This window comes from Diospyros lotus, chromosome 12 (assembly GCF_014633365.1).
Source record: "Diospyros lotus cultivar Yz01 chromosome 12, ASM1463336v1, whole genome shotgun sequence".
NCBI lineage: Eukaryota > Viridiplantae > Streptophyta > Magnoliopsida > Ericales > Ebenaceae > Diospyros > Diospyros lotus.
This window is the reverse complement of record NC_068349.1, coordinates 126,120-138,944: the sequence shown is the minus strand read 5'-3', so window position 1 is coordinate 138,944 and position 12,825 is coordinate 126,120. Positions and strand designations below refer to the sequence as shown.

At 38.6% G+C, this 12,825-nt stretch overlaps 3 protein-coding genes across 4 annotated transcripts; 2 read left to right on the top strand and 1 right to left on the bottom strand.

Annotated features, from left to right (window-relative positions):
- Nucleotides 1–596: 596 nt before the first annotated feature.
- On the bottom strand, nucleotides 597–1,519 carry LOC127787127 (putative lipid-transfer protein DIR1). Its single transcript, XM_052315003.1, has one exon. The coding sequence runs from the start codon at nucleotides 1,457–1,459 to the stop codon at nucleotides 1,136–1,138; it is 324 nt and encodes a 107-aa protein (XP_052170963.1). The 5' UTR covers nucleotides 1,460–1,519; the 3' UTR covers nucleotides 597–1,135.
- Nucleotides 1,520–3,515: 1,996 nt separating this feature from the next.
- LOC127786981 (uncharacterized) lies at nucleotides 3,516–4,362 on the top strand. The gene is made up of 2 exons (XM_052314800.1): nucleotides 3,516–3,680; nucleotides 3,817–4,362. The coding sequence occupies exons 1-2, from the start codon at nucleotides 3,666–3,668 to the stop codon at nucleotides 4,117–4,119; spliced, it is 318 nt and encodes a 105-aa protein (XP_052170760.1). The 5' UTR covers nucleotides 3,516–3,665; the 3' UTR covers nucleotides 4,120–4,362.
- A 1,752-nt stretch (nucleotides 4,363–6,114) lies between these two features.
- Nucleotides 6,115–8,124, top strand: LOC127814071 (uncharacterized). 2 transcript variants are annotated; one of them, XM_052355305.1, is made up of 4 exons: nucleotides 6,115–6,612; nucleotides 6,740–6,940; nucleotides 7,113–7,310; nucleotides 7,773–8,124. In XM_052355305.1, exons 1-4 carry the CDS (start codon nucleotides 6,607–6,609, stop codon nucleotides 7,827–7,829), a joined length of 462 nt encoding a protein of 153 aa, XP_052211265.1. In that variant the 5' UTR covers nucleotides 6,115–6,606; the 3' UTR covers nucleotides 7,830–8,124. The 2 variants fall into 2 exon arrangements, with proteins under 2 accessions (XP_052211265.1, XP_052211264.1); XM_052355304.1 differs by having other exon boundaries at nucleotides 7,770–8,124.
- Nucleotides 8,125–12,825: the final 4,701 nt, after the last annotated feature.

The following is a 12,825-nucleotide window of genomic DNA, read 5'->3' as shown; positions in this document are numbered from 1 at the left end:
ATGCTTCCTGCAAACAAAAACGTCAAATTTATAAAGACTAAGTTTGTTTATTTAAAATCTTTTAAGGTTTGGGCTCACATTCAAGTTTGAGCTTGAGTTGAGCTCAAAATTAAGAATAAGCGAGCTGAGTTTGAGCTTGGCATATATTTATATTAAACTAATACCAAATGTGTTTTAACATATAAAATCAATGTGTTTTAACATATATTTAATTTTAAATAATTTTACCCCCCCCCCCCCCCCCAAAAAAAAAAAAAAAAAAAAAAAGAAAACTCAAATCATAAAACATGAACATAGTGTTTTGAAACAAGCCACAATGAATTTACAATCAAACCATTAAATGAGATTGTTCACAATCCAGATACCGAGCACTTTAAACCTCAGGTTTTACTAACCAGGCTTAAAAACTAAACTAAAATTTATTTATTTAACAAAATAAATGAGCTCAAATCAATTGAGTTTTGAGCTGTTCACAAATGAATTTATGTATTTATTCGTAATTTGCTCTGTTCACAAATGAATACAAATATGTGATTGGGCAACGCGGCCCATAAGGAAAAAATGGAGGACACGAAAGAAAACAAATGGTTCTAAGCATATATTGAGCCAGGATGAGCCCAGTCAAGTGCCAATGTGCGGGTACGTCCGGTATAGTATTGAATTTGTTTATATATTTTAGCTAGCTAGCTTCAACGGCAAGCACGTGGTCACATGGCACACAAATTCAAGGAGTACAGGTACAGACAGACCGGCTTCCAATCCAAACGCTTCAAATTAACTTGAAACATAGAAATAAAGATACGTACAATATTATAGTCCAATTGGACCCTTTTTATATTATGCATGAGATGAGATGAGATGAGACCCATCAGATCCATGAGCTAGCTAGCATATGCTTGGCAGGCAGATTAGAGTAGATGACTCGATACCCTTCTTCCTATCCTACACACACACACACACACAGAACAGTGCACCATGAAAATACAACCATAACCGATCGCCAAGTAGAAAATATAAAAGTAATTGAAGGAGAGGAAGAATATCCAATAATCAAATACACACACACATACATATGTAAAACTTAAACAGAACGGACCGCAGAGAGCAGAGAGAGACGGCTGAATTAATGAGTTAATTAGCAATTGGGAGGAGGGGTGAGGTTACACTTGGCAGGAAGAGCCATGGCGAGTTGAGGATCAATCCCCAGAGAAGGCAAGAGGAGAGAGTTCTTGTAGTCACAGAGGCACGTCAAGTTGGCAGCCGAGAGAGCCTGGCAACACTCAGGGCTGGGATCCACTGGGTTGGGCTCTGTCACCGACGGCTTGCATGCCATTACCCCTTCCTCGTTCATATCGCACAACTCTACACTCTTCAACCCTCCAGCCAAAGCAAGCAGCGCCACCGCCACAACCACCATCATCTTTGACAATTTCCCTATCACCACCATCATCATCGTCATCTCGGCGCCCGTCTTCTTCTAATTCTAAATCACTTGCTCCATCATCACCAGCACACCCATTACATATATATATATATATATATATAAAATAAGAGCAAATTATGAGTGCCAGAAGTTGTGAGCCCGTGAATGGGAATTGGCTTGATTCTTTGTGTCTGTCAGTCACGGGCTGCAGCCACCCATTGCCCATTGCTTTATTTTTGTCGGAATTTTGGTTTTTGTGGTTTGGGCAGTCCCAGCAGTGAGAAAGAGACGTGAAATAATGATCAGATCAGCTGAATCCCTCAATGAATTTGAAGGGATAACTTCAATTTCCTTCTTGTCCGTTATATAAATATATGTGTGTGTGTGTTTCTTCTTCTATTTTAACTATCGATTTAACGACTTGATATGTCATATATATATATATGTGTGTGTGTGTGGTATGCATTCATTCTAGTTGTGAGTGAGTTTGACATGTTAGGCAATGTTGTGAACCCAAGAAAAAATCTTAGGGTTTTTCTTTGTATTTCAAACACTGATGAAAGAAGAACAAAACTGGAAGCACGAAAAATAAACACAGCACAATAAATAGAAACAAAAAACAAAAACCGAGACACGAAAAATTTACTGTGGTTTATCTCAAACCGAGGCTACATCCACATTGAGCTCGAGAGAGAAGAGCTCAATGCACTATGAGATGAAAACCTAGATTACATCCACATAAACCCTCACAAAACCCTCGATACAAACAATGGTTCGAGAAAACAAAAATGCCAAATAATCACTTAATACAGATTAAAGACAACCCTATCAAACCATATAAAATGAAATCAAGCTATACAGAATTTACAGGAATGAAGAACAGAGAAACCAAACCAGAACCCCAACCCCGAAGACGAAGGCTCTTGCCTTTTCTGCTTCTTTCTCTTTCACGATTTCTTTTGTCAATCTCGTCTCAAAGTTACTGTGTCCAGCTCACATCCCGAGAGGCGGGATTAAAAGCAATGACGAAGGGCCCAGATGAACGATCACAAAGTGAGGATGAAAGGCCGGGATTCAATCGTGCAAGCACGATTGATTATTCCCAACAGAAAATGGTAGACGAGCAAGAGATGATCGGGCAAAGAAAATGGCGAGATCATGCGCCAGCTGAAGGCAACCGATGGTTGCCACGTGCAGCCATCCAGTAGCTGCCAAATGACAGCGTGCGATTGCTGCATGTGGCCTTCCAACCAGCTAAGTACAACAACACCATTTGGAGCTTCACAGCCAACAGGCAGTTTGTTGGTTCCAGCATCATCATGGCTCACATGTTTCTTCTTTTTAACTCTTTATCATTCTTGCCTTTCATCCCTTTGGGTGTGTCAATTATTGTCATGTGATGACGTTGTACTATTTGGATAACATACATACACACATACGCAGATATATAAAATAGCCAAGAAAATTTACATTGAAGGGGATCGATCTAATGCATCACTTTCATTCATAGAATATATATGGCATATATATATATATATATGTTTCTCGTGATATCATTTGTCTGCAGTAGTGGAACTGAAGCAGAATTAGGATTAATAAATATTTATGAGATGGACAAATTGATTGACCGCCACATGAGTACCATATATACTTACCCCAAAGCATGCAGTAACCAGCCCTGCTACTTCCTTTCTTTCCCTTAATAATAACTGATAAGCAACAACAATTGATGATATTCGGCCGACAGCAACAACTAGCGCATACAGGCGCCTACATTTTTGACACGTGGACGGGCATCGGTTCTTTGTCTCTGAGTGATTAGACCAACGTTGTTAGGCGCATCTTTGCTTTAATAATACACACACAGTACTCTCTCTCTCTCTCTCTCCCTCTCTGTCTCATCTTATATTCCATTTTCCCATTTGCTTCAGCTCCTTTATTCTTCCCAAAACAAAAGTTGGCATGGCATTCTTTGAGTAGGTAGTATATATGTTGTATTAGCAATACTATATATATATATATATGTATCAACTTTTGAAGTTTTAACGGAGAAATTAAAAATATTCGCGAACAGGGAACAGCTGCAGATGCTCCGTTAATTTGATCTCTTTAATCTCTTCATTATTATTATAAATAGCCCTCCTCAATTAACAACCTTCCTCGATCGGCCGTTAACATTTCATATTCCACTCCTTTCAACTCTTTCCCTCTCTACCTCCTTGATTACCTAGCCTCATCGATCATGGCCTCCCTCAAGGTTCTCTCTCTCTCTCTCTCTGTGTGTGTGTGTGTGTATGTATGCATGTATATATATATATAATTTGATATGACGTATATGATTTGGAAAGTTACGACTATATATGCAAAAACATCATTTATTGTCGTACATGCAGAGCGATACGGATAAGTTATCAGCGGAAGAGACAGCCGGTGAAGATTTTTCTGTTTCAGCTACAGAACCGGAAAGCACAGAGAAGGCGGCAGCAGACTCTGTGGTTTCTCCAGATCATGAAGACGAAGTAAAAGAAAAAGAAGAGGGTGCTTTAGGAGGCGAGGAAGACGAGCCACTAGATCAAGTACTGCCAACCGACGAGGAATTTTCCATCCCCCCAGCTTCTACTCCTGCTTTCGGTGACGATGAAGAAGCAGACCCTGGGGCCACTGACGACGACGACGACAATGATGATGTTGAATAATATATATAGCTGCCTCAACAAGGGGATCGATTGATGCATCGAGCAATTAGTATACGTATGTATAGCAGCCCGCATGGCATGCTGCAAGGTTGTGGTGGCATCAATATATATATATATATATATATAGACACACTAATAAGTAAGGAAGGTGTTCGATGTTTGTGGGGTTTCTTTTTCATGATGTGCTGGGCTTTTCTTTGTTATTAAGGGGCATTATATATATATATTCTGTGATATTATTCACGTGCATGGCCCAATATATATCTTTGCTTTGCTTTGCCTTGAACAAGTGTGGAACGTGTTATATATATACTGCAGGATTTTGACAAACTATATCTTGGATTATCATAGTTTTGATTTATTATTATAAAAAATGTTATAATATGTTAGGTGTGAAGTTTACGAGAGTGGCTAGAGAATAGAAGTTATTGCCAATCAATAAAATTTAAAATTTATGAAGGCTGGGATATGAGACTAGGGATCTTGGAGCCTACTCCACATATAACTCACCTCCAATTATTTTAGTCGAGTTTATTTTTAATTATTTTATCTTTACAGAATCGTATCCAATTCTCCAAATATATATAGATTCCAAAATCAAAATCTCAAAAACAATGGACCCCAAAAGCATCCTCCTCTGTATAATTTTCTAGTTTTGGTTATTACGAGCGATCATATTGAGAGACAAAAAAAGTAAGTTGAGTGGCTAATTTGATATAATTTTTTTCCACTTGAAAGAACGATGTTATTTACTGACAAGTCACATTCGGCCCAACAACGTTAGGGATCCAGAGCCTGGCCCATTCGGCCCACTCAGTACGAAGCTCATGTATCCCCCAGCGTTCAGTTGCTTACGAATAAAATAATCCATCACTGCACAGAATCATTTTGCAATAGTGTTTTTTTTTTGGGGGGGGGGGGCAGATCAATAGTTAACAGTTGACATGACTCTTTATCTTAAGTTGCTCGAATTAATTGTTTTAAACGTTAAGGCGGCATTGGGCAAAGTTTCAATCCAATTTTCTAAGTTGGAGGAACCTATGCGTTATTATAACTAACCTAAAGACTCTCTCTCTCTCTCAACACTATTTATTTGCCTAGTAATACTAAACCAGACAAACTTAAAATCCAAGCAAAGCTAGCTAGCCAACAGTCAAAACCTCTAGTCATTTTCCAATTTTCTTAGGATTCACCTTCACCTCTGATTGTTGATTTATATATTTATTTAGGCCAACAATCTCTATGACAGGGGTAGTTGGATAGGATGACAACCTTTTGACCTTTTGGGTTTTTTCGTTTAAAGGAAGGAAATGATCTCTCTCTCTCAAAACGGTCAATCAAAACGGTCAATCAAAACGGTCAAAATAAACACCACACGGCTACCCACTGCAAAAAAATGTACAGCCAATCCCCATTCCCATCCCATTCAATTGCTCTTTTTAGACATCATGATGACAAATTCTGAATATGGGAGCAAGACTGCAGCTCACAGTAGCGTTGAAATAAAATCTAGGGGGAGGGGAGGGGAGGGGAGGGGAGGATGGGATAACACTGCAAAGGTGTCGACCATCTAACACCACAGCGGTGCTCGTTGAGGGCTGAGGAATGGAGTTGTTTGCGTTTAGAGACATAAATAATACTAATAATAATAATAACAACAGAGGCTCTGGGCTTTTGGGGAAGGCCATAATTGGCTTTTAGGCACGGAGCACCAAGCCCGCGTGTTTGGGATTAAAAAGCCATTTTCAAGCTTTTGCTCGCTCGCTTGCTTGGAGGGGTGGGGAGCTGAGGAGCACCAATCTCAATCTCAATCTCAATCTCGCACACAAGGAAGCTACCTTTATCGGCAAAATTCATTGGAATATACACCCCCTCCCCCTCCTGTCGCCGACAAATATTAAAGTATTACTTAATTTGTCATTAAAGAAGAAGAATCCTCCCAAAATAAATAAAAGCAAAAAGTAAAAAGGCAACACCCCCACCCCCCCCCCCCCCCCCTCCCCTCCTTTTCTCTCTCTGCAACTCTGTTATATGAATAAACCTTACCTCTCTGTCTTTCTGTCTAGAGGCTAGCGACCTAGCTACTGGAAAATTAACTTGGATGGATATCTGCGTCTTGTCCTGGCACCCTCCCATCTTTTCCTTTTTGTTGAAACAAATTCATCTCTCTCTCTCTCTCTCTCTCTCTCTGGATCTCCATACCCCTATCTGCCTTTCTCTCCCCAGCTTTCTGTTTTAGTATAGCTCGGTCTTTAATTCCCTTTTAAATCCACCAACACCCAATTAAAGAGAAACGAAGAAAGAAATCTCTCTCTCATTTACAACCCCCCCGCTCCCTCTCTCTCTGCCTTCAGCCTTTATATCTTTCATTCTACCTCCCACGCCCAAACGAGCAAGAAAGAAGGAAAACCCCCATCTTTCTGTGTCTTAGCAGAAGTCAATCCCCCCAGCTTTTTACTCAGACTTCTTTGTTTTGGATCCTAACAAATGGATGTAAGGGCTTTGTTCTTTTTCATTCCCACTCTACTTGTATAATCTGCAAGATCTTAATTTACGTATTCAATCGCCTTTCGTTGTTTAGCCGGTTAATTGCTTCATATCTTGTGGTGTGTGGATATAGGATTTCTGGAGAGGCCATGTGCCGGCGTTCGGCAGCTGGGATTGCAACGACGACCTCCCTTTCACTCAGTGCTTTGAATCAGCGAGGCAAGCCGGCTTGCTCCGTTACAGCTACTCCGAAGACCGCGACTTGTATGTCGCCGGCGACCTGTACCAGAATGATGTGGTGACTCCGGCCATGATCTTTGTACCTCGCCGAAGGGTATGTAATTATAAGTTGCTCAAATTTGAAACCCAGCAGCATCTTCCAAAACTTGAAAAAAGCACTCTTGATCCTGCGTGGTTTCTGAAAGATTAATTTTTTTCCCTAGCTAGCTACCAAATCATTTTTGCTTCAAAATGGTGATGATGGTGGCTGTGAAACTCAATTGCAGGCAAAAGCAGCACGTCAGCCGCAAGTAGCGAAAGAAGCTAAAAAGGAAGCTAATTGGGTGGTGTGTAATTCGAAGGACACACCAAGCCCGGTTGCATCACCGCCACCTCCACCTCCGCAGCCAAGAAAAGCTCCCAAAGCTGTTGACGAAGATCTTTACAAGATCTCGCCTGAACTTCTCTACGCCAAGTCCAAAAGGGTCAGTGCCTGAGCTGCTCTACTTGAAACTTTTGCTAATTACATTAATTGACGTACAATAAGAAATTAAACCGGAAATCACAAACTAAAAAAAGAAAAGAAAAATTAAAAGTTTTTGACCAGAACAGCGGCATGCAGGGACCGCCCCACCCGTGACAGCCTTTTGTAATCATCATCATCATGTGATGGTTCATCATATCATCATCATCATGTGCATGCTAGCTCGCTGACGGCCACACAGTTAAAACTGTGATGATACTCAGAATCATTCATTGACTTGCACTTAGGATTGACATGTTTTTGTTGTAGCTTGCTGGAAGACATCTTTTGGCTGTTTTCAGATCTTTAGTTTGTCCTTCGAAGGGGGAATTTGATTAAATTAAAGATATCAGCAGCGTCCGCATTAACTTTTTATCTTTTGGACCTTAATTACATTTTTCCTGTTTGCTTTTGTTGGCAGAAGAGGGGAGGATGGGGCTTCTTTCCAAGCTGCTTAATCCCGAGCTGTGCTAATTCCTGATTGATGATTAATTAATTAATCTGCGGGTGCGGGGTGCAGACTGAAGACCATATTAATTGCAGCTGGATTATCTGGCCAAAGCCGTGCTTCATTTATTAGTCTGCTGAACACAACATAGAAGACTAGGGAAATGGAAAAAGATGTCTAATTATGTTGCTAGGCACATATACATATGTATATGGGGGTGTTTAATTAGATGCGCTTTATTATAATCTATTTTGTTCCATGAAGAGAAGGCCAAAGGGATTGTTCGCTGCAGGAGAAGATGATATATATATATGTGTGTGTGTTTGTGTATTAATGATTAATTATCATATGATCATAATTAGCTGGTGACCAAACTCTAAAGGGGTCTTCTTTTCTTCTTGGAATTGCTTGCTGTTTTGGCACTCTATCGGGGCTTGTGTTTTCCTCTAATGGCGGTGGCGGAGGGACTATGCAATCATAATACATGACGAGCAACTAGCTAGTGTTATTCTTCAGTTGAAATTGCCTATTTTTGTATGTATGGCATGGCCTGCTTTTTATCTTTTTATCTTTCCTTTACGGATGGCAACATCTTGACTTGCTGGTACCACACTTGTTGACCAATTGATGATAGTCTCGTCTCTCTTGCACCTCTTTATTATAATTATTACTGGGAGCCCTTATTTTCTGGATTCCTTTTTTAATTTTTTCTACCACAGCTACGTACCCTGTCATAAAGTGGGCCTACGTACCCCTGTCACTCTCAGAACAGCATAAAGAGCCTGGAAGATATGTAACCTTTTTTTCCCTTAATGTTAATAATAATATAATGAATATATAAATTTAGTTTGGATACTTCTGCCCCTATAATATATATATACACACACGCGTACTTGGTATGATATTTACCCATTTTTTAAACTAATGTTGGAAAATAAATAAGAAAACTAAATATTATTACATAGTTTACACTTACACACCGTTCAATAATATGCCTCCTTCCGTCTATGAGCAAATAGAAATAGGGGTGAAAAATTTACAAAGAGATAAAACTATATTTATCTAAAACTAAAACACTCAATCTCCCTAGATGGGTTGATCCTTGAAAGCCGCAGCATCTTGGAGGAGACAGAAAGAGAGAACAAAAGGTGGGAAGGGTGCCCTACTCATTAGAATAAATTTAGAAGCAACAAGTGATGAGAACATGTGAAAGGATCAATATGAAGAAGAAAAGAAGAGAAAGCCATCGATATCGATCATCAGAATCACCACCAAGAATTCATAAGAAAAGAAAAGCTCCCATATCTATCTTATATATATATAAATGATGGAGAAAAGCTATCAATGTCTATCTATCTCTATTTGTTTGATTTCTTCATTTCGTCAATCAAGTTTCCGAACCTAAAGACCTTACATATATATATATATATATGTATGTTTATATGGTTCAAGCCATTACACTTCTATTTCTTTTGCATCTTCATTAGATGTTTGAATAAACGGACATGGATGAAGGGGATTACCATTCATCAAGTTTGAGCTTGAGAAAGGATTATTCATCCCACGCAAGCTTCTTGTAGAAAAATGTTTTGAGGGCAGCACATAAAGTATCTCTTGGAGATTTTCATTCTTTTCTTCTTTTTATTTTCTTTTTTTGCTTACAGTATCTCTCTTGGAGATTCAAACATTAAGACATCCATTAAAATCCAAATTAATTACTGATAACAGGCAGTTGAGCATGCACGCACCAAATATAAATATATATCTAGCGTCCCATGTATGTATGTGCATGGAGAATCAAAAATTAAATGCGGAGAGACCCTCGTTTTGTTGATAATTAATTAAGGAACTGCCAATAGAACTCTCTCTCTCTCTCTTTTCTCTGAGTATATACATATATATATATATGTATATATAGGGTCTGCTGCAATATATATCTCTTGGGTCTGAACCCATATATATATATATATATTAATTCTAAAGCTATTCTTTTATAAGTTGTACAGATGATGCAGAGGCAGATGCAGTGTGGGTTTCTGAGAGATTTGTTTTGCTTCACTTAGATACATGAGCTGACAAAATGGCTTTCTACTTTGCCTCTCCTTTTGTTGGTCATGTTCCTTTCATAGGATCCAATACAGGTTGTAGCAGTTTAGAATCTTGCTGCTCTTCTTTTCAAGTTCGTGTTTTTTGGCATTTAACATCCCTGCTTGCTTTTCCATGCATCTGTCTATTCCTTCCTTTCCTCGCAATTTTCAATTTCAGGCTAATTAAAAAGAATAAATAAAAAAACAAATAAAGAAGAAGAAGAAGAAGAAGAAGAAGAAGAAGAAGAAGATATGTTTCGATCGTTGGGTGATTCATCATTTGTAAAAAAATAAAATAAAAAATGATGTGACTTCTTTTAGACATATTCTTTGCGCGTAAAAAGTTCAATGGCAATGGTTTATATCTGAGAAAAAGTCAGTATAACACTATATTTCACGGGACATTTATGTACAGTGACCAAGACCAACTATACTATATAGCAGTAGTGATCACCATAGACAAATATAAGTGCTGTAGATGATGCAATGTTTCACGTGATCGATGGATGGATGTTAATTTGTTCAATTAGTAATTAAGCAGAATTTTGTTGGCATGCATTAATTGGATACTGGTGATCTAATCTTAAATTGTGAGAACAAATTATATATTAAAAAAAAAATAACTCCTCCGGCAGCTGCTGCTGCTGCTGCAAGAATTGAATTTTCGTCTGTGTTCCATCTCCGCAGCGCAGCCATAAGTTCCAGGACTGTATATATGTTGTATGTATCTGAAGAATCTAATTCTGAGTGAATTAAGGAGAAGACGCTTCTCAAGTAAAGAGCTTTTTCTCTTTCTTTTTTTAATATGTTGGCTGGCTCTGGGTATTAACCATAAATATGAAGAATCGATGGAATAACCAAACACTGACACAAGAATTGTATGCATCTTTCACTCCGCGTCCTGTGTTTTTCCTTTCTTTATCACGTGCCGTCACTGTTGATTTCCACCTGCTTGCAGATTCCTTTTCTAGTATTTATCCATCTTCCCTTTTGCACCTTATTCTATGTTGCTCCTGTATTCTAGTATTATTATTGTTTTGTAAATTATAGTATAAGAAAAGCTGCTTGTATTTTGGAAATTATCACCTTTGATATTATTATTATTATTATTATTATTATTATTATTATTATTGTGTGTTATGAAATTTACTTTTTAAGATAATAACCTCACGTTTCAAGCTTATTTTTTATTATCATTATTTTGTTATCTTTCCACCTTCCTATTTTTTTTATTCCAACATTCTCATCATTCTAAATCTCAATAGAAAAGGAACCCAAATTTTCAACGGTTGGATTGAAGTTTTGAATTTGTTTGTTTGTCCCAATGCTCCCAGATGGAGGATGCAGGAGCAGGAGCAGGAGCATATATGCCAGCCAGGGCGCGCGGACAATTCACTTCACAGTGGGGATGCCACTGTTTGATGATGGTGACGATGATTTGGCATTTTGCTTGGAACGCAAGTCCCAAAATTTCAAAGGCGGAGTTCAGATGAATACATAACACACGATAAACAATAAATCCCTGACTCTGTTGCTGCGCGCTAGCTGTTGTTCAATTCGATAAGAGCCCTACCAGTACCAGCTGATTTTTGACCCTCTGAAATGGTCTTATCTTCCGTCACTCCAAATTTATTAATGTTTTGGACATTAATAATATGACATATAGAGCGTAATTATAACATTTTGATTATATATAAACAACTAGCATTGTGAGAAGGATATTATTTTTTTTATCTGTAAATAAATGTGTATGGATCTAATGAATTGTATAAATATCTTGGACATACCTAAAAAATATATGAGTGAAAAATTAATGACCCATAACAATAGACTCATAATGGGCTAAAACATTAGAATACAAAAAAAAAAAAAAAAAAATCTGTATATATATATTTTAATCATTTTTAAAATGTTGTCCACATTTGGTCTAAGTCTTTCAAATATCAATCAGTTCCTTGCTATCCATAGCTGGTAAACCGTGCAAGTAAGAGTAATTTTCTTGACTTTGCTTTGCCGAGAAGTCCCAAGAGCCTCCTCTTTTATATCCACTTCAAAGCACTGGGAATCGATGACATTCGTTTGAGATGCCCAACCAAGCTCTAATTTGACTCCAAACGGACAAACTGGTAGAGCACTGGAAGAACAGATGCTGCCCAGATTCCTCTGCACAGCAGTAAAAAGCACAAGCAGGATTAATATCCATGCAAAGCAGTTTATCTTTTATGAGCAGCTTCGATTTGGCACTCAGCCATGGTATGAACGAATGCTTAGGAGTAATATAGGAATTCCACACATGCGGAGCCCAGACCCTCCAAGGCGCAATATGCCGAACATAATCATACACTCCAGCAATACATACACTGCCTCCTTTATCCCTGCTGTACGTAGAGCTTCTAAATAGCAGCAAAAATGGATCCCTCTTTATGACAGAGAATGTCTCTAATAGCAATAATCTTCATTAGGGGGGGGTGTTCCTCCTTCTTGGGAGACCAGTCTCATGTAGAAACATCTTTAAGGTACTCATGATTTATCCGGTGAACCCATAGCGAATCCTTTTTCTTATTAATGTTACACAAGACTTTGGCCAGCAAGGCTGAATTCCAGAACTTGATGTCTTTGAAGCCCAAACCACCTTCATTCTTAGGAAGGCATACATCTTTTTAGGGAACAAGTGGGACTTTAGACTGCCACAAGAAGTTTTTACAAAGTCGATTGACCCTATCGATAACCGTAGCTGGGATAGGAAGAATAGAAAGCTAAAAGCATGCTACTCCCTGCAGCACAACACGAATTAACTCTGCCCGACTTGCATAAGAGAGGGAAGCTGATGTCCAGGCATTTATATAAGCAGCGATCTTATCTATAAGAGGAGCATAGTGAATCACCCTTAACCTTTCAGCAGCCAAGGGAATGCCTAAGTATCGAAAAGGCATACGGCCTCT